Source organism: Schistocerca gregaria, chromosome 3 (genome assembly GCF_023897955.1).
Source record: "Schistocerca gregaria isolate iqSchGreg1 chromosome 3, iqSchGreg1.2, whole genome shotgun sequence".
Lineage (NCBI taxonomy): Eukaryota > Metazoa > Arthropoda > Insecta > Orthoptera > Acrididae > Schistocerca > Schistocerca gregaria.
This window is the reverse complement of record NC_064922.1, coordinates 184567473-184590517: the sequence shown is the minus strand read 5'-3', so window position 1 is coordinate 184590517 and position 23045 is coordinate 184567473. Positions and strand designations below refer to the sequence as shown.

General features: G+C 43.8%; 1 protein-coding gene across 1 annotated transcript in view; it reads left to right on the top strand.

The window, feature by feature from the left end:
* Nucleotides 1–23045, top strand: part of LOC126354816 (sodium-dependent neutral amino acid transporter B(0)AT3) — a 517077-nt gene that overhangs the window by 358497 nt on the left and 135535 nt on the right. The window contains exon 3 of the mRNA XM_050004755.1: nucleotides 20015–20198. Coding sequence (XP_049860712.1) covers nucleotides 20015–20198 — 184 coding nt within the window. The remainder of the gene's footprint in view (nucleotides 1–20014; nucleotides 20199–23045) is intronic.

Below are 23045 nucleotides of genomic sequence, written 5' to 3'. Positions count from 1 at the left end.
ACTTACGTCTTAGCAAGATAACAGCCACCCACACACGGCGAGGGATTCTGATACTTGTCGTCGCGCTTGCCAAACCCTACCTGTCAGTAAGGTCGCCGGATCTCCCCCCCCCCCCCCCCCCCCCACTTGAGAGCGTTTGGAGAATAATGGGTAGGGCCTTCCAACCACCTCGAGATTATAACGATCTAGGGCTCTAATTAGATAGAATTTGGCGCTACATCGCTCAGGAGAACATCCAACAATTCAATAAATGCCAAGCCGAATAAATGATTGCATAGAGGCCAGAGGTGGATCAAAGCGTTATTGACTTGTTCAACTTATGAAATTCTTTCTTTTGAATAAATCAACCATTTTTTTCTCAAATTGTGACCATTTGTTTGCTCATGCGCATCATCTCTACCGAATTCCGTCCCCTTCGTATAAATCCTTCGTTGTGGGTCGTTTTCTTTTGTCTTGGAGCGAACAGGCATCTACATGTGACAGATAGTGCAAGACGCCAAGAAAGCTTCTTGCAGCCTGATGGAATGGTAATCACTGACAAGAAGGTCAGTTGACCGAAACCTATTACCCCTGAATATACACACCGGCCATTAAAAATGCTATGCCAAGAAGAAATACAGATGATAAAAGGGTATTCATTAGACAGATATATTATGCTACAACTAACATGTGATTACATTTTCACGCAATTTGGGTGAATAGATCCTGAGAAATCAGTACCCAGAACAACCAACTCTGGTCGTAATAACGGCCTTGATACGCCCTGGCATTGAGTCAAACAGAGCTTGATTGCTGTGTACAGGTGCAGCTGCCCATGCAGCTTTAACACGATACCACAGTTCATCAAGAGTAGTGACTGGCGTATTGTGACGAGCCAGTTGCTCGGCTACCATTGACCAGACGTTTTCATTTGGCGCGAGATCTGGAGAATGTGCTGGCCAGGAAAGCAGTCGAACATTATCTGTATCCAGAAAGGCCCGTGCAGGACCTGCAACATGCGGTCGTGCATTATCCTGCTGAAATGTAGGATTTCACAGGGATCGAATGAAGGATAGACCCACGGGTCGTAACACATCTGAAATGTATCGTCCACTGTGAAAAGTGCCGTCAATGCGAACAAGAGGTGACTGAGCCGTGTAACCAATGGCACCCCATACCATCACGCCGGGTATACGCCAGTATGGCGATGACGAATACACGCTTCCAATGTGCGTTCACCGCGATGTCGAAATTCTCAGACGCGACCATCGTGATGCTGTAAACAGAACCTGGATTCATCCGAGAAACTGACGTTTTGCCATTCGTGCACCCAGGTTCGTCGTTGAGTGCACCATCGCAGGCGCTCCTGTCTGTGATGCAGCGTCAAGGGTAACCGCAACCATGGTCTCCGAGCTGATAGTCGATGCTGCTGGAAACGTCGTCGAACTGTTCTTGCAGATGGTTGTTGTCTTGCAAACGTCACAATCTGTGGTTCGAGACGTGGTTGCACGATCCGTTACAGCCATGCGGATAAGATGCCTGTCACCGCGACTGCTAGTGATACGAGGCCGTTGGGATCCAGCACATTCCATATTTTGCTAACAGTTATTGGATCTCGACCAACGCGAGCAGCAATGTCACGATACAATAAACCGCGATAGGCTACAATACGACCTTCATCAAAGTCGGAAACGTGATGGTACGCATTTCTCCTCCTTGCACGAGGCATCACAACAACGTTTCAGCAGGCAACGCCGGTCAACTGCTCTTTGTGTATGAGAAATCGGTTGGAAACTTTCCTCATGTCAGCACGTTGTAGGTGTCGCCACCGGCGCCAACCTTGTATAAATGCTCTGAAAAGCTAATCATTTGCATATCACAGCATCTTCTTCCTGTCGGTTAAATTTCGCATCTGTAGCACGTCATCTTCGTGGTGTAGCAATTGTAATGGCCAGTAGTGTAGAAACAATGCATCAGCTTTCCGTGGTTCCTTAATGTCATACTTTAAACATTCATCCTGTATTGTGACACATTTTTCCCAACGAGTGATGACACTGGTGATGAGCTTGGCTGTAGAATTATGCCTTTCGGCTGTTAATGAAAACCACTTCTCTGTCATTCTTTTTTTTATAGTGCCATTCACACAGCACTTTCTTCATACGGGGAAAAGAGAAGACTATGCCACGTAAGAAGACTAGAAGACTTGGCACAGCGTGTGTCAATTTATCCTGTTACAGAATGAGCTGTGGCGTTGCCGAATACTAAAAACGCCCTCTCGGACAGCTTACCGCCAAGCTCCGTCTGGACAATCTCCCAAATCCTAGTCAGGTGACTTCTGTAGTACACTCCTGCGACAGTTTCCCTGGCGTTTATGATTTGTAAGCACCACCCACGGCACTCTCAGTATAATACTCAGCATCACTTTGTCTAATGATGGTCGGGTCTACGCCTTTTTCGGCGGCGGCAAATCCACATGTTTCCATTGCTTGTTTGATACTTTGTCTTGGAGTCATAGTGACACACACACCATTCACCCGCAGTGACTAGTCGGCTAAAAAAGTCATCTGAATTGCCTTGGCATAGATCCTGCCTCGATACTACCGGATTTTTAAATGGGGGAGAGTACTCGCAGAACCCAGCGGCCATCGGTGTTCAGAACATCGTGCAAGATGAAACTTCCTGGCAGATTAAAACTGTGTGCCGGACCGAGACTCGAACTCGGAACCTTTGCCCTTTCGCGGGAAAGTGCTCTACCATCGTGCAAGATGGAAACTGATCCATGACTGATTTCGACGTTTTCCACAACTCGATTGTCATACGCCAGTGTTTGAGCACCAGTATCTCCACACCTCATATCATGTCCAGGTCTTCACAGAGAAATGGTCTGATACTTCATTCTGCCCCGTTCACAGTCGTCTGTTCACAGTCGAAGCATCTGCGCCAGCTGACATCCGTGTCGTTTAATAGTGCACTGTTGCCGCGCACTTCCACCATCTCAGGATGGGTTGTTGCAGTGTTGTTCCCCTCCAAAGACTTAACAGCACGATACTGCACTTCAGTATTTGGCTGTGCCATTTTGTTTCGCCTTCTCTATGGCCTGCTACAGTAGTGAGTCTACGGAATTTCAATATGTTCCAGAACTACAGACATGTACCTACAAACAAATAATGAGCTAAATTAATTTTTTCTCAGTGGTAAATAAGGGCTTATGACTACCCCACCTATTAACAATTTTATTTATGGATGAAAAGCGCAAAAATATGGGCATTATACAGTACTAAGTTACTTAACTAAGTAACCGTTTTTGTGCTTTCCTACAAGGCCATCATCAGTGCTGCAGCTGAATATCGTCATCAAAGATGTCACAGTAATGGTGCCCAAATTAGAAAAATATATTACAGCTAGGAAGTGAGGCACCAAAAAGAAAAAAATTCGTATTTGACAGTGCAATTGTAGCAAATGGCTTTGAGCACTATGTGACTTAACATCTGAGGTCGTCAGTCCCCTAGAAATTAGAGATACTTAAACCTAACTAACCTAAGGACAGCACACACATCCATGTCCAAGGCAGGATTCGAACCTGCGACCATAGCAGCAGAGCGGTTCCGAACTGAAGCGCCTACAACCACTCGGCCACAACGGCCGGTGTAATTGCAACATAATTAAAGTATTTAAACTAAGCAGTATATAAAGGTGAAGGGAACCTACAAGAAAACATTACGACTAAACAATGGGAAAACATTCTCTCTCTCTCTCTCTCTCTCTCTCTCTCTTTCTCTTCCCCCTCCCCCCCCCCCCCCCCCACCCGCGTCCCTCTTTCTGTCTGTGTGTGTGTGTGTGTGTTTGAAGAATAAGAAGAGAAGAACAATAAAAACAAAGATAAATCACACTACACCTGAATTTAAATTTGTAGCAGTTTAAGTATGTCCTCTTACACAAATGGCAGATGAATATAAAGAATTACAATCAACAGAAGAGATGCACATGTGCTACAACAACAGAATAGCCTATATAGCAACTGAAATTAAAAACACAAAAAAAAACAAAAATAAATAAAATGAAAACAAGACTATTGTAAAATAATCTGAAAAGGTATTTTACATGGGAAATAATGATGAAAATAAAGCATTGATATCTGTTACATGATTAAAAATTCAAAAGCTAAATTTTCAGTAAGTATGAAGAATTACACTGTACTTTAGGTAAGACTTATACATGATGGTACACTATAATATACAACAACTTGCAATACATTTACAATAGCATAAAGTATGGAAATACAAAATAAAATGAACGGGTAGAATGGAGAAAGTAGTATGGGAAGAAATATATATATATATATATATATATATATATATATATATATATATATATATATATATATATATATATATGGCTTAAGAGAATTTCCTTAAGGTGAAATATTGCGTTCAATGAATATTGAAAGAGAAGCGTGTGCCAGATGTTCATTGATCTCCAACAGATACCGTTTTCGCCCCTGTTGAAGGGCACAGCACATTTCATTCATATGTATGAAGTTATCCTACCAAGCTGCGATGTGTGGATCAATATTAACATGAGAATATTCATTATTCTCGAATACTTTAAATGTTAAAACCGCATCACATTCACATTCTCAACATGACAGGAGAGACGGGTTGTTGACTTTAAAAGTCCACATATAACCCAGCAGTGAACTATACCAACCATCATGGTTTGACAGTGTACTGTAGTCACTTTGTTGAGATCAGACGAACATGTTATCTGCGTCCATTTAATAGCGCAGAAGTAACTCTGGATAAATGTTGGACAACCATAAAACTATCAAATAGCCGAAATCCATAAACACGTTAGCATAGCTAAGGAAGTTTAAGCCTATTTTCCAGTATTCATGACTTCGGTTGCCTCATCTATGAAGAGAGAGAGAGAGAGAGACTAACGTTACTTTGGCAATGTTTCGTCTAAACAGTTGTGGTACGTACTATCTGACGATTCATGTACGCAAATTCTGCTGAAATATCTTCGTCACTGAGACAAAAACAGAAGACGGAATTGTGAAAAATATGGAAGTGCGTTTTTTAAATGTTTGGATGCTTACTTGGCCAATAATATATATTCTTAGAGCTGTTTTCACTTATGGTACATGTAGTCTGTACAGTGAATGTAAACGTCATTCAGTCACATGCATATTTATGCTTTGAAGCTCGTTCGAGGCACATTTAACTGCACTGACAAGGACATAGGCTATATACCTAGCTTTCTATCTCGATAGACGTAAGCGTGTGCGGAAGCTCCGAGGAAGTAAACGCTGACAGATCACATTTTCCAATGTCATACTGGTCATAATCAGGAGTGAACTTATGGGGTGGATGGGATATACGCCGGCCGCTGTTCTAGGCGCTTCAGTCCGGAACCACGCGGCTGCTACGGTCGCAGGTTCGAATCCTGCCTCGGGCATGGATGTATGTGATGTCCTTAGGTCACTTAGGTTTAAGTAGTTCTAAGTCTACGGGACTGATGACCTCAGATGTTAAGTCCTATAGTGCTTAGAGCCATTTGAACCATTTCCATGGGATATACAACAACTCTTCCTCACATAGTTGGTAATTTGGACTGCAGCCGTTACATCTATCACATGTTAATGTCATCGAACACGGACTACTTCGATGTCTGGGTGATATTATATTTGAATTCTAGTAGTTGGACAAAAATACGGAAACACCAAAATCACAACACATTACAATGCCTAATACGACTTTCGAAAACCGTTGGCATTCAAAACTGCTTCCAGTAGCACCGAATTGGTAAATATAGGTCCTGTATGGTCTAAGAGAACGCTACATCACTGCTCTTGCAAAACTGTGGCAAATTCAGGCAACGATGATGAAACTGGATAGAGATCCCGCACCCTTCTGTCCAACGTAGACCACAAAGGCCTAACGTTATCGATGTCTGGTGGCCAGGGAAGATTCGACAGTTTATCCTCGTGCTCACAAAACCAATCGTCGACCACGCGAGCTGTGTGAACAGGCGCCCCTGTCGTCTTAGAACACTGCATCACCATTGGAACCAAATATTATAGCATAGGATGGATACGAACAACCAAAATAGCCACGCAACCCTTGGCAGTAATGCAACATTGCAGGGTAACCATGGGGGTCATAGAATACCTCGATAAGGCTTCCCATATCTTCAACGATCCCTGGCCGTGTTTCACTCTTGAGACCTAAATTTGGCCAAAAGTTGGAAACAGTGTGAAACCAGACACATTCCACCGAATGATGTTCTTCTATTGCTCCATAGTCGAGGTTTGCCTTCAGCACCACATTTGCTTCACCGATGACTGCTTTTGGAATTCCAGGTTGCCCTGCGATGCCCAGCTGATGGAGCTCCTTTCGTGTACTTTTTGTACTGACAGGGTTTGCGAGTGCGACGTCCTGTTCTGCAGTGACTTTTGCAGCTGTCGTTCTCTTATCTGTCGTCACAGTCGTCTGTACTAATCGTCCATCACGATCATTTAACATGCAGGTCCCTCCGCGTTTTGACTTAGCGGACGATTTTTCCCGCTTTCCCTGTACGCGGCATAAATCTTCGATATGGTGTCCCGTGAAACACCAAACACTGCAGTACCTTCGTTGCGGGAGCATCCACCATACGATTACCAACGATTTCTTCACGTTCGAATTCACTTAGTTCCAACATAATGCAGTCACAACTACAAAGACCACTGCTCTGACGAGACTGACGCATGGAACGTGTTGAGAACATTGCACAGGTGCCGTCCGTGGTCAGATACTACGGCGAAACTTACAAGGTTGGCTAACGTCTCCATTTCTCGCGGTGTTTCCATATTTTTGACCAACACCTGTAGATGTCAGAAGACCACGTGTTGCCAGTCCTGTGCTACCTCGATACAAGGGCGCTCAGACGATAGTTTGTAGGAAGAGAGACAGGGAGGGGGGAGTCAAGATCTGAGGTTTTGGAGTATTTTTAATATTGTGGAAACCTTTAAGTATCCTAGGTAGTATCAACTCTAAACCTGTTACAAACCTAGGTCATAGCGGCTTTTATGTCATTTTCTTGACAGAAAAACACGTGTCTACATAATATCTTTTCCTTTCCCTGAGAGCTATGCCGGCCAGGGTGGCCGAGCGGTTCTAGGCGCTTCAGTCTGGAACCGCGCGACCGCTACGGTCGCAGGTTCGAATCCTGCCTCGGACATGGATGTGTGTGAAGTCCTTAGGTTCGTTAGGTTTAAGTAGTTCTAAGTTGTAGGGGACTTATGACCTCAGATGTTCAGTCCCATAGTGCTCAGAGCCATTTGAACCATTTTTTGAGAGCTATGGCGGGACGGGGGGGGGGTGGGCTTATGGGGGTGGAGGGGTCCCCTCGCAGCCGTGTATGTACGCCCTTTCATCGATACAGAAGATTATCGACTATTGTCCCGGTCAGAAAGTTCTCAATATCTCTCACCTATTGAGGACATCTGGTTTCGGAATGCCGAGAGACTCCGCTGATGAACTCTGGCATAGCGTTGAAGCAGCATCGAATAACGAGTAGACAACTTCACTTGCTGCTGAGATGCAGAATTTTAATTAAAACTCTGAATCTTCTGTATTGCAGAAAGAATAGCTTGATACCGTCCAGGCTCAGTTTCACTCGATTCCTAGCCGGGTTAGAGTCATTGTTTATGCCGGGGCTGGCCACTTGGTGTAGCACTCTATACACCCCAAAATCACCCAACACGTCATTCATGTCTTCTTCCCATTAAAATTATGAGCCAAAATGTTTTTACCACAGCCCATCGAGAGACTGAATGACACCTGATGGCGTTAGGAACATGTACGCGGGAAGGAAAGGGTACAAGGGAACACAGACGAATAGTGTCTCAGTGTAGCGGCGATACGGGCCACAAATGGAGAAACCTACTATGATATAGAACAGATTGTTGTGGCCCGGCGTCTGGGAACAAGAATCTCGACAACAGCGAAGCAGGTGGGCTGTTCACGCTCTATTGTCGTGAGTGTCTGTGGTAAGTGATTTGAGGATGGTGAAATCATGCATTACACTGGTCGGTAGTGGGAGGGATAAATGGGTAGATAAAGTGGAGAACGACTATTTAACATACAGTGAGTAGCTGTCTTCACTCTTCGGAAATGAACGGTGCACTGCAACTTAACATGTACCTAAATACATACTCTCCTTCTGATCACCCACTTAAATACTACACAATGAACACTTTGCTCATCTGGAAGATGTATCACATTATAATTTGGCCAAGGTATAAGCTACAGTTCTATGAGGCATTAGGGAATTAAATTCCTTCTAAGCGCACATTTAAGATACTAATCACACTCTTCCAACTTGGAAATAAAAGTTAAATAGTCATAGCAATGAACAAACTTAACACAGTGTTTCATAAAATACCTGATATGTGAGCCACCATATAAACTTACAGTCCTCAAGAAATCATAACATTCAATTTCTTAACAAAAACAAAATTCTCGCTTGAAATAAATGATTATATGAGGCATATTAACACTTCCTGCTCCTTTTTATGATCCAGATTTTAAGTAACTTGAGCACAAAAAACACGCAGGTCAACTCTTGCCCAGTACACCATTCCTTTCATATATGCAAGGCACCTTAACCCGCAATACCCACGGTGACAACAATTTCCATCTCACCGCCGCCCCCTATGTATGACTAATTGTTTTCGTAGTGGATGTAACCAATCAGAGTGGCGTTGTTCTAGGCCACTGGTACAAAAATACGCCACGAGTCTGGAAACAAACCCCGAAGCCACCCTAACAAATCCAAGAGTTGTAAAGAGGAAAAACCAGGAACACAGTCTACAATTAAGAAGACATATAGGTATGGAACAGCCAGAATGTACCACTTACGTTCCATAGAGTGGATCTATCCACAACACATTCCCTCATGGAAATTGGACCAGTCTCAAATAGATGCACCAAGGTTTCCGTTGAGACAGTTTCGTACATCCACAACATAGTGCACTACGGCACATTCCAGGGCAGATGAAAACAAACAACGTGCTGCAGACACTGCCGCAATCAGTGACACCACCGACTGCCCAACAGTAGATTTGCCCTCGGAGCCACCACTCGCAAGCCACTTGCAGTGGTCATTCTACTACTCAGCTAGGGAAACTTCCCATTTGGAGACGCACCAGACACCCCTGCCGACTGCTTTGGTCTTCATTCCCGGGTTGACAATCTAGAGTGCGATACAGCTCGGAAACAAAAACCTCCAATGCTCGTGACAGTGAAAATATGTCACAAAGTGGTACTCACTCCCCTCACAAGCCTTGGATTATCGCCGTAGTACACGGCAGCACACTAGATGCCAGAAGACATACCATCAATTACTGATACTACCACCTACCAGCTTTTCCTGAGAAAGGTGAACTCTAAAGGTACATTTTCGCTCAGCATTTAAGAACAGTAATGTTACTGGGGTTAAGAAACATACAATTTCCATCTGCCACTAAAACGAGGTAGAGGCGTTTCAGTACTTTTATCAAAAATTCTTCACCGAATTTTATCCCCTGCCATGTAAGGATTTGGCTTTTGTCTTCTGCTGTATCACTGCATCTCACGAATATGTGCTTGTTTAGTGTTAGTTTCTGCTTTTCTCCTTAAGCAACCAATTGCTTAGGACAGACTTTCACTGGCATCAGGTCATCAATTGACAGATTAAGTCACAATTCTTCACTTAAACTCTGCAGGTGTGGCCTGGTGACTCATGTCTGGCCGTGTTAAAAGGCCAACATCAACTACAGAAGTGAGCGATATTCCGACATCTGATCTTCACTGTGATACGCCATTAACACTGAGCGTAGATTCCTATTTACCCTTTCTGCATAGGAAAGGTTATGACAATAAGGGATTGTTGTACTACAGTTGATACCCATATCCAGACAAAAAGTTTGAACATATAAGAGGCAAAGCACCTTGTATTGTCAGTGAACATCGTAGTTACAAGTATGGTTTGCAACACTTGAGTTATAGTCTTAAAGGTAGCCGCCCTTCTGAATAAAACTAAGCGAAGTGCGAAAATGTGTCAACACAAACTAATATATAACAATTACCATTTTTGGATCTTGGAAATGGTCCTAAAAATCAATATTCATTTTATCAGATGTATTTCCTATGTGTTTAGATAATAGAAACTTCATTTCTGAAATCTGCACCGGTTTACTGTTAGCACAGGTTTTACAAACCGCAGTTAGGTTCTCAATATCTGCTTCTATGTTTCGCCATATAATATTTTTCCATAATGTGTTAAATATATCTAAACGTCCAACCCTCTCCCACTGGTGATTCATGAAAGTAGGTGAAAATATATGAAACCGGTTCCTGAGGGACCAAAATTTAGGTTTTTTTTTAAAAATATATTGAGCTCTACAGCATAAAACGTCATGATTCCTAGAATACTTTTCACTTCCTCACCCTTCTCTGACCTTTCTTTAATGGCACAAATATTTGGGTCGTTATCTTGGGATTCTCTAATATCATTAAATAACTTGGGCGAATCAGTGAGTATCAAACTAATAGGTTGTAGAAGCTGTTCTTCCATTAGCTTTTCTTGCTCAAACATTCTACTAAGAGTATGATGTCAGTCCCTCAAATGTTACAGACTTCCAAATTTAACGCCAATATCCAAACCACCCGTCTGACAATGGGTATTATTTTGTAAGATTTGCCCAATGCCCGACTCAGAGCTTGCTTATAGGTTTCTGAATGGAAATGTGCATGTTCACAATATTATTTAAATTTTTACCGACCAAATACCTTCGCCAAAGCTTCAGCTTCATAAACCAAATAATTAATTTAAAATAATTGAGGGCTCTTTCAGCGCTAGTTATAGTGTGTCTATATTCATCACTTTCTTGCGGTAATAATGCTCAAATTGCCAACATTGACGCATCAGTTTCAACTACAAACTTTTTATGAAAATCTGGTAATGCTAGTACTGAAGCCACAGTTAACGCTTGCTTCAACCCTGTAAAGGGCATTCTGGAATTCGCTCCACTCAAACTCCCGACTTTTTTTTTTTTTTTTTACATAAATCATTCAATGATGGCGGTTTGTGCTCGAATACAGAAAAAAATTCAAAAAAAGTTTGCTGTTCCTGTAAAGTGGCATATTACAAAGTTATAACTATTTTTGGGAGCCATGAAGTCCAGGATGACTTTTGTCGGTTCCAGATTTATTTTAATACTTTTCGGCGAGACCACAGGCCCCAGACCAGCATCATCGGACACGCTAACTTCATTTTACCTAAGTTCACCATACGACTTACTTTGTCGAGACAGGTAAAACGTTCTCTCAAGCCGTCTGAAGATGAACCTGTCGGTGCGAAACGGGTAACGGCGCTGTTTAAATGAATAAATAGCACTGAAAAAAGTGGCTAGTTGTTGTAATCTTCTGTGTAAGAGTCGACCTATACTTAAGCACTGAACGTGTTTTTGTGTAGTCTTACTACAGATGACTAAATCGTCTAACAATTGCAGACACATGAAAATGTAATATCAAAAAGTAGTTGGTCCATTAATTGAGAGAGTGTAACTGATTCAGTTGACAGAGCGAATGGATTAAACTTATAAATATTCCAGCAGTCGAAAGTCTTGAAAGAACATAGATTTCTCTGCTAACGGTATTTGGTCACGTGCTTGGCTAACATTCAGGGCAGCAAAAGCTTTTTCTCCCTTAGACTATCCAAAACTGTAATATAAATATGGCAAGGAGATTGATTGTGGAAAGATTTTTTGTTTGACTCTCTGCAGTCGACCACAGATCTATCCTTGCCATTTGACTTGCGCACTAAAAATATAGGTGCTGCAGAAGGACGAATTATCCCCTTTGTCAACATGCAGTCTATCAGCTCTTTCAATATTTCGCGGTGGAGAAAACGTATTCTGAGTTTCTTTCCTCCAGAATAGCTTCTCTAACCTCAGCTCAGTAGGTAGTCCCTCGCTCAAAACTTAACAAGTCGGGAAACTCGTGGCAAATGCCTTTTTCTCTTTAACCGCGCCATCCAGACGATCAAAGGATTCATTTGGTGTTGCTGTGGACTATCTACTAGGGCAGGGCTACTTGCATTCACTTCCTATAGACTTGGCACGTCATTCAATGTGCTGGCAAAAGAAGATCTTAGTGCCTGATCTATTACTGAAATGAATGTTATTACGCGTCCAGTCCAAGACAAACCCCATCTTAGCAACAAAATTGGAGCCCTGTATGCAGGGTAGGACAAGACCTGATATAATTCTTCCCTTTCCAAGTATATGAGCCCAACTTTACCAGAACCTGTCCTATGAAAAGCCATGAGTGGTGGAAAGCCAAAATGTACCATTTACACTAATTATGTGTTTGGGTAGAGCACTTCTATCCAATACATGTTCAAAAAGTGGCTGTGAACACGATAGGACTTAACAGCTGAGGTCATCAGTCGCCTAGAACTTAGAACTACTTAAACCTAACAAACCTAAGGACATCACACACATTCATGCCCGAGGCAGGATGCGAACCAGCGACCGTAGCGGTCGCGCGGTTCCAGACAGAAGCGGCTAAAACCGCTCGTTCCCTCATGGAAAATGGATTACTCTTAAATAGATGCATCAAGGTTTTTGTTGACAAACTTCGTTTTGTACCCCCAGAGCACAGTGCACTGTGCCTAATACCAAGGCAGATGAAAACAATCAGCATGCTGCATGTACCACTGCAATCAGTAACACCATACGCCACTCCTCTTCCCATATGGTAGAACTGCATTCGGAGCCATCACTCACTAGTCAGTTGCGACAGTCAGTTTGCTACTCTGCAGGCAATCTTCCCACTCGGAGAATCACACCAGATTCCTCTGGCGGGCGCTCCGGCCTTTTTCATCAACTTTGCCAGCTAGAGAGCGCCATGGCAAGGAACCAAAATTCACAAACGATTCGTGTCAACAAAACTATGTCACGAAGCAGCACACACGAGTGGGCGACAAGGTGCTGAGCGTCGACGCCTCACCACAAAACGTGGAGGTCGGAGACTTACCTGCTCTGTAAAGCAGGATAGGCGGCGATCTGTGGCAGATTTGACGAAGGCGTATGATGCTGGTCCGGGCACAAGTGCTAAGGAACACACCGTTAAGCCCACATTGTCGAATACGGGGCTCTGTAGTACATGACCACAGTGTGTTCCCATATTAACGCAACGGGATAATCAATTACGATTGCAGTGGATACAGGATGAGTGTAACTGAAGGGTGCGTCAATAGAAACATTTCACCTGATCGAATGAATCACGGTTATTGATACGTCAGGTCGACGGTCGTGTCTGTATACGTTCGTTACCCAGACGGAGCATGATTCCGGAATCAAGGCGACGCCTTGGCCACCAAATTCGCCTTATCTGATCCAAATGAATACATATGAGGCGCTATCGGGCGCCGGCTCTTCATCCACAAACCATTGACCCGTAATTTATGGGAATTGCATTACTTTAGTGACCAGAATCGGACGCGACCAGGAAACACTGGCCAAACCGCTAAGGGCTCCAACGGTGAGAGGCCGGGAATAACAGAAAGACTGTGGTGTCAACGTTAAAGCACAAGCACTCCGGCTTCATGACACAAGTAGCCCATCGGGACCATCCGACCGCCGTGTCATCCTCAGTGAGGATGCGGATAGGAGGGGCGTGTGGTCAGCACACCGCTCTCCCGGTCGTTATGGTGGTTTTCTTTGACCGGCGCCGCTCCTATTCGGTCGAGTAGCTCCTCAATTGGCATCACGTGGCTTGGTGCACCCCGAAGGTGTCAACGTTAGACACCACGCTAAATGTTGCGATAACTGATAGCGGTCCAGCAATTGCAACCTCTCTGTACTCACTGGCGCTTGCAGCACCGCCGTATGGCACGGACAGGAACTTGCAGATGCGCACCGGTCGAGTCAGCGACAGATCGTGAGCGAAGTCAGATTAGAATAGCCTTCAGCTCGCTAGGTTCGCAGCCTCTAGTTCGTGAATGTATTACGCACGTAATACCATAATTGTGTTATTTTGCTTGTTGTATAACCAGTTAATGTTTGTTAATGGGTCATTTGTACTCAAGAAAAATATCTGTTATTAGTTATGTTCCTGGAATGCAGCAGCAGGATGAAGTTAAGTAAAAGTTATTTACTAAAGTATTCCAGTACTGATTATTATAGAATGTTCCAGATTCCTACAACCACGCCACTCGTGCTAGCTTCTATCATTCCACTGCAAATCCCAGGGGTACTGATCGAAAAGCATCCTGCATTTGTGTGAGGTCATGACATGCTGCCATCGACTTTCACATCAAAGACAACAACAGAGAAGGACAAACAAAAAAGACAGCTCGTCAGAATGACAAGGCTACAGCGTGAACCAACTCGAGAACTTAGACGTAGCAATATCAAGAACTAAGCAGCGCTGGATAAAATGAACAATACGAAAGCCTAGGCGAAGATGACTGAGGTGTGGGCCCTCGTGCTGCTTGCTTAATAGCGAGGCTGTAGACACCGATAGGCTGGCATGGGGGACGAGGCCCACGCCTAGCGCTGAGGCCGCGACAGCAGCGCTCGCAAATACACTGGTGTCCAAAATTAACGCAACAAACCGAAATTTTGTAAGGTTGCGTTTATTTTGCCACAAAACAGCATAACCAGGTGATAGTAAAGAAGAAACAATTTAAAGAATACAGAGCGTAAACAACTGCACCATGGGTAAAGGTAGACAAAAATATTCTTCTTTTCTTGCAATGTAACGGATTTACGCACACATTCCGATAGCTAATTAATGCACTCAGTATGAAGTGTGACCACATCTGGCAACAAAACAGGTCTGAAAAACGACGGGGCATGCTGTGAATAATGTCATCAATCTCATGTTGACGTAATAACGCCCATTCTTCCTGCAGCGCTGCTCGCAAGTCTTGGAGAGTGATTGGTGGATGGTGACGTGATGCAGACATGCTCTATGGAATTCAAATCGGGAGGGTGAGAAGGCAACGCCAATCGTGCAGTATCTTCCGTTTCCAATGAAACATCAACCACGCGTGCTCTATGAGGTCGAGCATTACCGTCCAGCAGTACGAAGTCTGGACTCACAGCACCTCGCGGAAACCGCATATGAGGTCCCAACATCTCGTCGCGATACCTGACAGCAGTTAAACCTTGCCAATTTAATCGCACAATTGCATGAAGAGGTGTTTCGAGTGGTCAACATAATCCCTGCCCACACCTTTAGGGATCATCCTCGATATCAGTTTCTTTCCACAATGGTTGGGTCCCAAAATCGTGTTTCACATTACCTCCAGATGCGAATCCGTCGAGAATCTCTGTCCACACCAAATCGGGATTCATCTGTGAGAAGAACATTCGCCACTGTTCGACTGTTCAGGTGGCATGTTGACAGCTCCACTCTAGACGTTCCCTTTATAAGCTCCCTGCATCTTGGAGGTTATATGGGTTAATTAATGATTATTATGCTACAATCCTCTTGTTGTAGTTGACCACGTATATCGAGACTTCGTTCATTGTTAAATGCAATGGTGTGGTACTAACTGATGGAGACGCATTGAGAACTGGTAAAATTTAATTTATTTCCTTTATCACACTGCACAAACATAAACACACTATTATTCAAATTGTGTGCCACTACTATTAAACATAGAGATAAATCCTTCGCTACGCAACCGCCTTTGGCTCACACAGCCTACACCTTCCAAGGCCTCTCAACAACTGCCTCTGCTTGCGACTCTCTGTGCCACTGGGCACTGTCGCCCTCCAAAGAACAACCACTTACAGATACTACACACCAGTACCCTCACACCTTCTGTAAAGACACGTCACAGGTACACAAACAACACGTATTCGACAGTAAATGCCACTCTGCCTAAGCCTTCTGTACACCGTTTGCCTCGCTACAACACGTCCTGTGGGTGCTGTGAAGTAAGAAGCCAGTTGCCGTGCAGTACTAAGACGGTACCGTCGTGCCCTTACAGCCAAATAACGGTTCTCTCTTTCTGATGTTACACGTGGTGAACCACGCCCTCGTCTTTGGGATACAGTTTCGAGCTCAATAAACTGTTGCCACGTCCGAAAAACAACAGAACGACTCACATTAATCCATCGAGCCACATTCTTCTGCTTCCATTCTTCCCATGGTCCTCCGCCGCAGAGAGCCTGGCAAGCGTCTTCTCTGTGCCATACTACACCGTCGGTGACTGTGTACACTGCGACTGTGGATATGGGACTACCCAGCAAACACTATCGCGGTTGAAAGTTACCCTGACGTCATCGTCGGCGTGATTGTACGTTGACCAGAATGCCGTCTTCCGTGCAGGACACGATCGGACGGACATCTGTTGATAGTTCGTATGATTATATCGTGAATTAGATACAGTACAGGGAAATAGTGGATTGTTGCTTTAATTCCGGACACCGGAGCGCTGCCTAGCGGCTGTCATCTAGGTCCATGAGTTCCGGAGAACTTTTTGACTCGTCGGGCCGGGATAGCAGAAGCTGGTACCACATATCTCCGGAAACCTCTTCGAGGACTTGCCGAATCAATGCCGTACAGACTCGTTGCTCTACTGCATTCCAAATGTGGACCAACATGCTTTTAAAGGGGGACGTTGATGAAAAACACACACTATTTAAAAAAGGCACCAAATCCACAGTTTTGGAGATATGGCAATGAAATTTTGTACCATGCTTTACAAGAAAAATGATGTCATCAGTCCCCTAGAACTTAGAACTACTCAAACCTAACAACCTAAGGACATCACACACATCCATGCCCGAGGCAGGATTCGAACCTGTGACCGTAGCAGTCGCGCGATTCTGGACTGAAGCGCCTACAACCGCTCGACCACCATGGCCGGCGAGGTTTTTGGGTCAAATAGGAGAATTTTCATAATTTTTTTTAAATATAATTCCACAAGTACAATTTTAAATTCATGCAAAATTCCAAATACTTTGCCCCATATCTCAATTGCAGTCAGAATTTCAAAATTTTCTCTTTCGACAACGTTTATTAGGTTGCAGAAATCTGTGTACAAAACTTCATAATTCATTCCTAGAATGTGAGGAAATGGGACATAAACTTTAAAAAACAATCTTTTCTGGAAACGCAATTTAAAGTTTAACCTAACTTTTTTCCCTTATGGCACTTCTTCAGAAGGCACCACATTTGTACACTGGGTGGTCTTTCCCTTCAAGGCTTCTCTTCTGGTTTCTTGTTACCTGTCTCTTTCCTTTACCAGGGCTTCAACTGACTTTTCAGCTGCAGAGGCGCACTGAAAATCTATTTTTCTCAGGATGTCTTGAGTAACATTTCCTATCTTGAAGCCCACTCTTTCTAATACCTTCATCCTCCCGACGTTCCCATTATTAAATGCAATAACTGCAACATAAGTTGCAATCCTGACCGCTGTAGCAGATGCAAATGTGTTTTTAGGGCATCGTTTCCATATGAGTGAATTTAGAGACTTATTTGGATTTTGGGTTTTGCCATGAACACACTTTTTGGAAAAGTACTGTATCGGCCAGAAACCTGTAAGTCAGCTTGACAAGATCCTGGATACAATCTGGAAGCCTCTCCTTGTGAATGTAGGGGTTGTTATGCCTCTAAGCTTGGAGTGACAGGGAAGCCGCGTTACACTTTTAGTTAATTTTCAGGCACTTCAGGTGCAATTTCAACATTGAAACTTTGGGAAATTATTATCCATGAGTTGTACTAACAAATAAAAAATAAATCGAAAATTGACATTTTTGGTCAATTTCCTCAACATCCCCTCTTAAGCAACTGATGATAATGTTTTAGCTCAACAGAATAGAAACATACGTAAAATTTTATTTGACATCCTTCATGGTGTTGTAATGGTTAGCAGTGTAATGCGATCAAATATAGCTTTGTGTTTGCCGTAAAAGCAAAACTTCTTCATCTTGAGCATGAAAATGTATGGTACACATTTTTCGACAAAGATAGTTATTTACGCCACTGGTCATTAAAATTGCTACACCACGAAGATGACGTGCTACAGACGCGAAATTTAACCGACAGGAAGAAGATGCTGTGATATGCAAATGATTAGCTTTTCAGAGCATTCACACAAGGTTGGCGCCGGTGGTGACACCTACAACGTGCTGACACGAGGAAAGTTTCCAACCGATTTCTCATACACAAACAGCAATTGATCGGCATTGCCTGGTGAAACGTTGTTGTGATGCCTCGTGTAAGGAGGAGAAATGAGTACCATCATATTTCCGACTTTGATAAAGGTCGGATTGTAGCCTATCGCGTTTGCGGTTTATCATATAGAGACATTGCTGCTCGCGTTGGTCGAGATCCAAAGACTGTTACCAGAATATAGAATCGGTGGGTTCAGGAGGGTAATACGGAACGCCGTTCTGGATCCCAGTGGCCTCGTATCGCTAGCAGTCGAGATGAGAGGCATCTTATCCGCATGGCTGTAACGGATCGTGCAGCCACTGAAACATCCCCTTAGAAAAATTATACACGACTGTGCTTAAACTGACACACAATAATTTATAGCGCAACGCAATCTGACTTTCAATAATCACTACAAAAGAATGGATCTGACTAACATTAACCTATACCTTTCACAAATCACTTACCTCACCAAAAATCTTCGTTAGTCGAACTACTGCAATACAGCGAGCGCCACTACTAAGTAAAAGATTCAAACTACGGAAGTCACTAACTACTGATAGGCACAGTTAGCAAATGAAAGATTTTAATAGAGAACAACAATGTATTTACCTTAATAGTCATAATATATATATCAGTTCATGTCATCCAGTCTTACAAATTTCAAAACTCCGCCATCTCTCTCCCCACGTCCACCACTGCTGGCGGCTCACCTCCAACTGCGCAACGCTACGCGCTGTTAGCATCCAGCTGCCGCTGCCCAACACTACAATGGCAGACAACAATGCAAACCAGCCACAGACTGCACACGGCACAGCCAGTGATTTTCATACAGAGCGCTACGTGGCGGCGGCGTTACTAATAAAAAAACCTAAACAGCCTACTTACACCACGTCTCGATCCCTGTGTCAACAGATGGGGACGTTTGCAAGACAACAACCATCTGGACGAACAGTTCGACGACGTTTACAACAGCATGGACTATCAGCTCGGAGACCATGGCTGCAGTTACCATTGACACTGCATCACAGACAGGAGCGCCTGCGATGGTGTACTCAACGACAAACCTGAGTGCACGAATGGCAAAACGTCATTTTTTCGGATGAACCCAGGTTCTGTTTACAGCATCATGATGGTCGCATCCGTGTTTGGCGACATCGCGGTGAACGCAACATTGGAAGCGTGCATTCGTCATCGCCATACTGGCGTATCACCTGGCGTGATGGTATGTGGTGCCATCGGTTACACGCCTCGTTCGCTTCTTGTTCACATTGACGGCACTTTTCACAGTGGACTTTACATTTCAGATGTATTACGACCCGTGGCTCTACCCTTCATTCGATCCCTGCGAAACCCTACATTTCAGCAGGATAATGCACGACCGCATGTTGCAGGTCCAGTGCGGGCCTTTCTGGATACAGAAAATGTTCGACTGCTGACCTGGCGAGCACATTCTCCAGATCTCTCACCAATTGAAAACGTCTGGTCAATGGTGGCCGAGCAACTGGCTCGTCACAATACGCCAGTCACTACTCTTCATGAACTGTGGTATCGTGTTGAAGCTGCATGGGCAACTGTACCTGTACACGCCATCCAAGCTCAGTTTGACTCAATGCTTAGTCGTATCAAGGCCGTTATTACGGCCAGAAGTGGTTGTTCTGGGTACTGATTTCTCAGGATCTCTGAACCCAAATTGCGTGAAAATGTAATCACATATCAAATCTAGTAAAATATATTTGTCCAATGAATACCCGTTTATCATCTGCATTTCTTCTTGGTGTGGCAATTTTAATGGCCATTAGTGCATCATACTGTGTGACTTGTTTTTGCAGGTTAGCCGGGACGGCCTGAAGATGGGCTCGGGCGAAGGGAAGCAGGTGTTTCGGCCCGAGGCGGGCGAGGACGAGCGCGAGTCGTGGGACAGCAAGCTGACCTTCCTGCTGGCCACCGTCGGCTACGCCGTCGGGCTCGGCAACGTCTGGAGGTTCCCCTACCTCGCACAGAAGAACGGCGGCGGTGAGCCCACATCCCAGACGCACTGGCTCTTGTGGCGTAGCAGTGGTTGCTTATTTATTTATTTTATTTATTCGAGCTGGTCTTGACCAATCTTCACGCCCTCTCTTACAACGAACAAGGACACGACACGTAGTTGTGGAACACTGGACACACAGAGACACAAGATATTCAGTATCATTTTTTTCCAATGTGGAAAGAAATTTTTAATCTAATTATTAAGGCCGTATACAATGACACTTTGCCTGCAATATACACTGTCTGACAAAAAGAAGTGAAGCGCCCGGGAAACATGCTGGGATGTCAGGGTAATTTCATACAATACACAACTTCGGTGGCAATATGAATGATTAGAGTGGCAGTTCTTTGTGACAGGTAGGAAGCTCACCAGAGTGCATTAGTGTTGTTCGTGTATAGCAGCCACGAGGGATTAGCCGAGCGGCCTCAGGCGCTGCAGTCATGGACTGTGCGGCTGGTCCCGGCGGAGGTTCGAGTCCTCCCTCGGGCATGGCTGTGTGTGTTTGCCCTTAGCTTAATTTAGGTTAAGTAGTGTGTAAGCTTAGGGACTGATGGCCTTAACAGTTAAGTCTCATAAGATTTCACAGACGTTTGAACATTTTTTTCTTTTTTTTCGTGTATAGCATTGCTACTAGGCCTGGTAGCGCGTGCAGGGTGTTTCAGACAGTGTATCCTTTTGTAACGTACGGAATAATAGGTGACATAAATATTTACTGAGATAGGTTAAAATTTCTTTAATAATAGACTATGACATAGGATTCCATTGTAAATGCAAAAAAAAATGGTTCAAATGGCTCTGAGCACTATGGGACTTAACATTTGTGGTCATCAGTCCTCTAGAACTTAGAACTACTTAAACCTAACTAACCTAAGGACATCACACACATCCATGCCCGAGGCAGGATTCGAACCTCCGACCGTAGCAGTCCCGCGGTTCCGGACTGCAGCGCCTAGAACCGCACGGCCACCGCGGCCGGCTTCGTAAGTGCAAATGCAGTACCATGTTAGTGAAGTAGTTGTGCAAACTCTGCTATGTTTGGTAAAATCAGAAAGAATTATCATGGTAACAAGATAATTGTGTTTCTTAGAACTCGACATCCCTCTGAAGGAAAAAAAGTGTAACAAGTCAGCCGAAAATAAGTTACCACTTTTGTTACGATGTTGTGGGAATCCTGTGACCCAGTGTATTTTTACTAATGGGTAGCTAAATCTGAAACTTATCAAAGGATTTTCTTTTTGCATTTCAACGATCTGTGAAACATGAGAAAAAGTCACGCCAGAGTGAAGATATCAACGTTTTTCCTTCAAATATGTTATAGTTCAAATTCAAATGGCTCTGAGCACTATGGGACTTAACAGCTGAGGTCATCAGTCCCCTAGAACTTAGAACTACTTAAACCTAACTAACCTAAGGACATTACACACATCCATGCTCGAGGCAGGATTCGAACCTGCGACCGTAGCGGTCGCGCGGCTGCAGGCTGAGGCACCTAGAACCACTGGGCCACACCGGCCGGCTATCTTTTAGTTCGTCAAAGATAATTTATTTCTTCTGTACAGATAGTCAACTAGAGGTTCACAGCTTTAAATATTTGAAAATTTTATATTCTCTCAATGAGAATTGCTATTCTGGAACCAAAATGCAGCACAGTTCTGTGTTAAAAAAATCCGAAGGAATACGAGATTATGAAAACATGCTGCTCATAATTTAGTTATATGTTAGCAACTATTCATTTCAAGGACGCACACACACTCACACACACACACACACACACACACACACACACACACACACACACACACACACACACACACACGTTGTCAGTATTAAAAAGGCGAAAATAAATAAATTCTTCATTTATGTTCTCGTAACTCCACACGTATTCTCCTTTCATTAGCTATAACTTAGCTATAAATGATAATTAAAAGATAAAGTTATCCCATCAAAAAAGCAGTAGTTATCTATGTGTACAAAAGTTCCACATATTAACCAAATCTCAAAATATCTCCTGTCTGCGTGCTATCGTTTGCCAAATACTCGTTTAGATATCTGGAACTGTTTATGATATATCAATAAACCCCCACCTTCGATTCTTTAAGCAATCGAACTCTCATGCATAAAACATGAAATTATATACATGATGATGATGAGGTCCCATACTCCGAGGAGCGTAGGGGACGATGCGAGAGATCCGCACGGCCGACTAGGCAAGGTCCTAGCGGAGGTGGTTTGCCATTGCCTTCCTCCGACCGTAATGAAAAATGGTTCAAATGGCTCTGAGCACTATGCGACTTAACTTCTGAGGTCATCAGTCGCCTAGAACTTATAACTAATTAAACCTAACTAACCTAAGGACATCACACACATCCATGCCCGAGGCAGGATTCGAACTTGCGACCGTAGCAGTCGCGCAGTTCCGGACTGAAGCGCCTATAACCGCACGGCCACTCCGGTCGGCTGACCGTAATGGGGATTAATGGTAATAACAAAGACGACACAACAACACCCAGTCATCTCGAGGCAGGGAAAATCCCTGACCCCGTGCGCTGGAAGTGAGAACGCTACGGCAATACCACGAGCTGCGGACGAAATTATATACATACAAAGATATAATTTTGCAGGTACATTCACAGTATATGCGGACACTGTGAATAAAATGTGTTGCAAATAGAGTTAGTAGTATAGCGGACGAAGACGGCTTTCTTGCAAGGTATGTGATAATAGACGAAACGTGAGTTGACCACTTTAATCCCGAGACAAAACAACAGTCACAACAATGGTAACATCTTTCATCCCATACCCCAAAAAAATTCTGGGTGCAAAAATCAGCT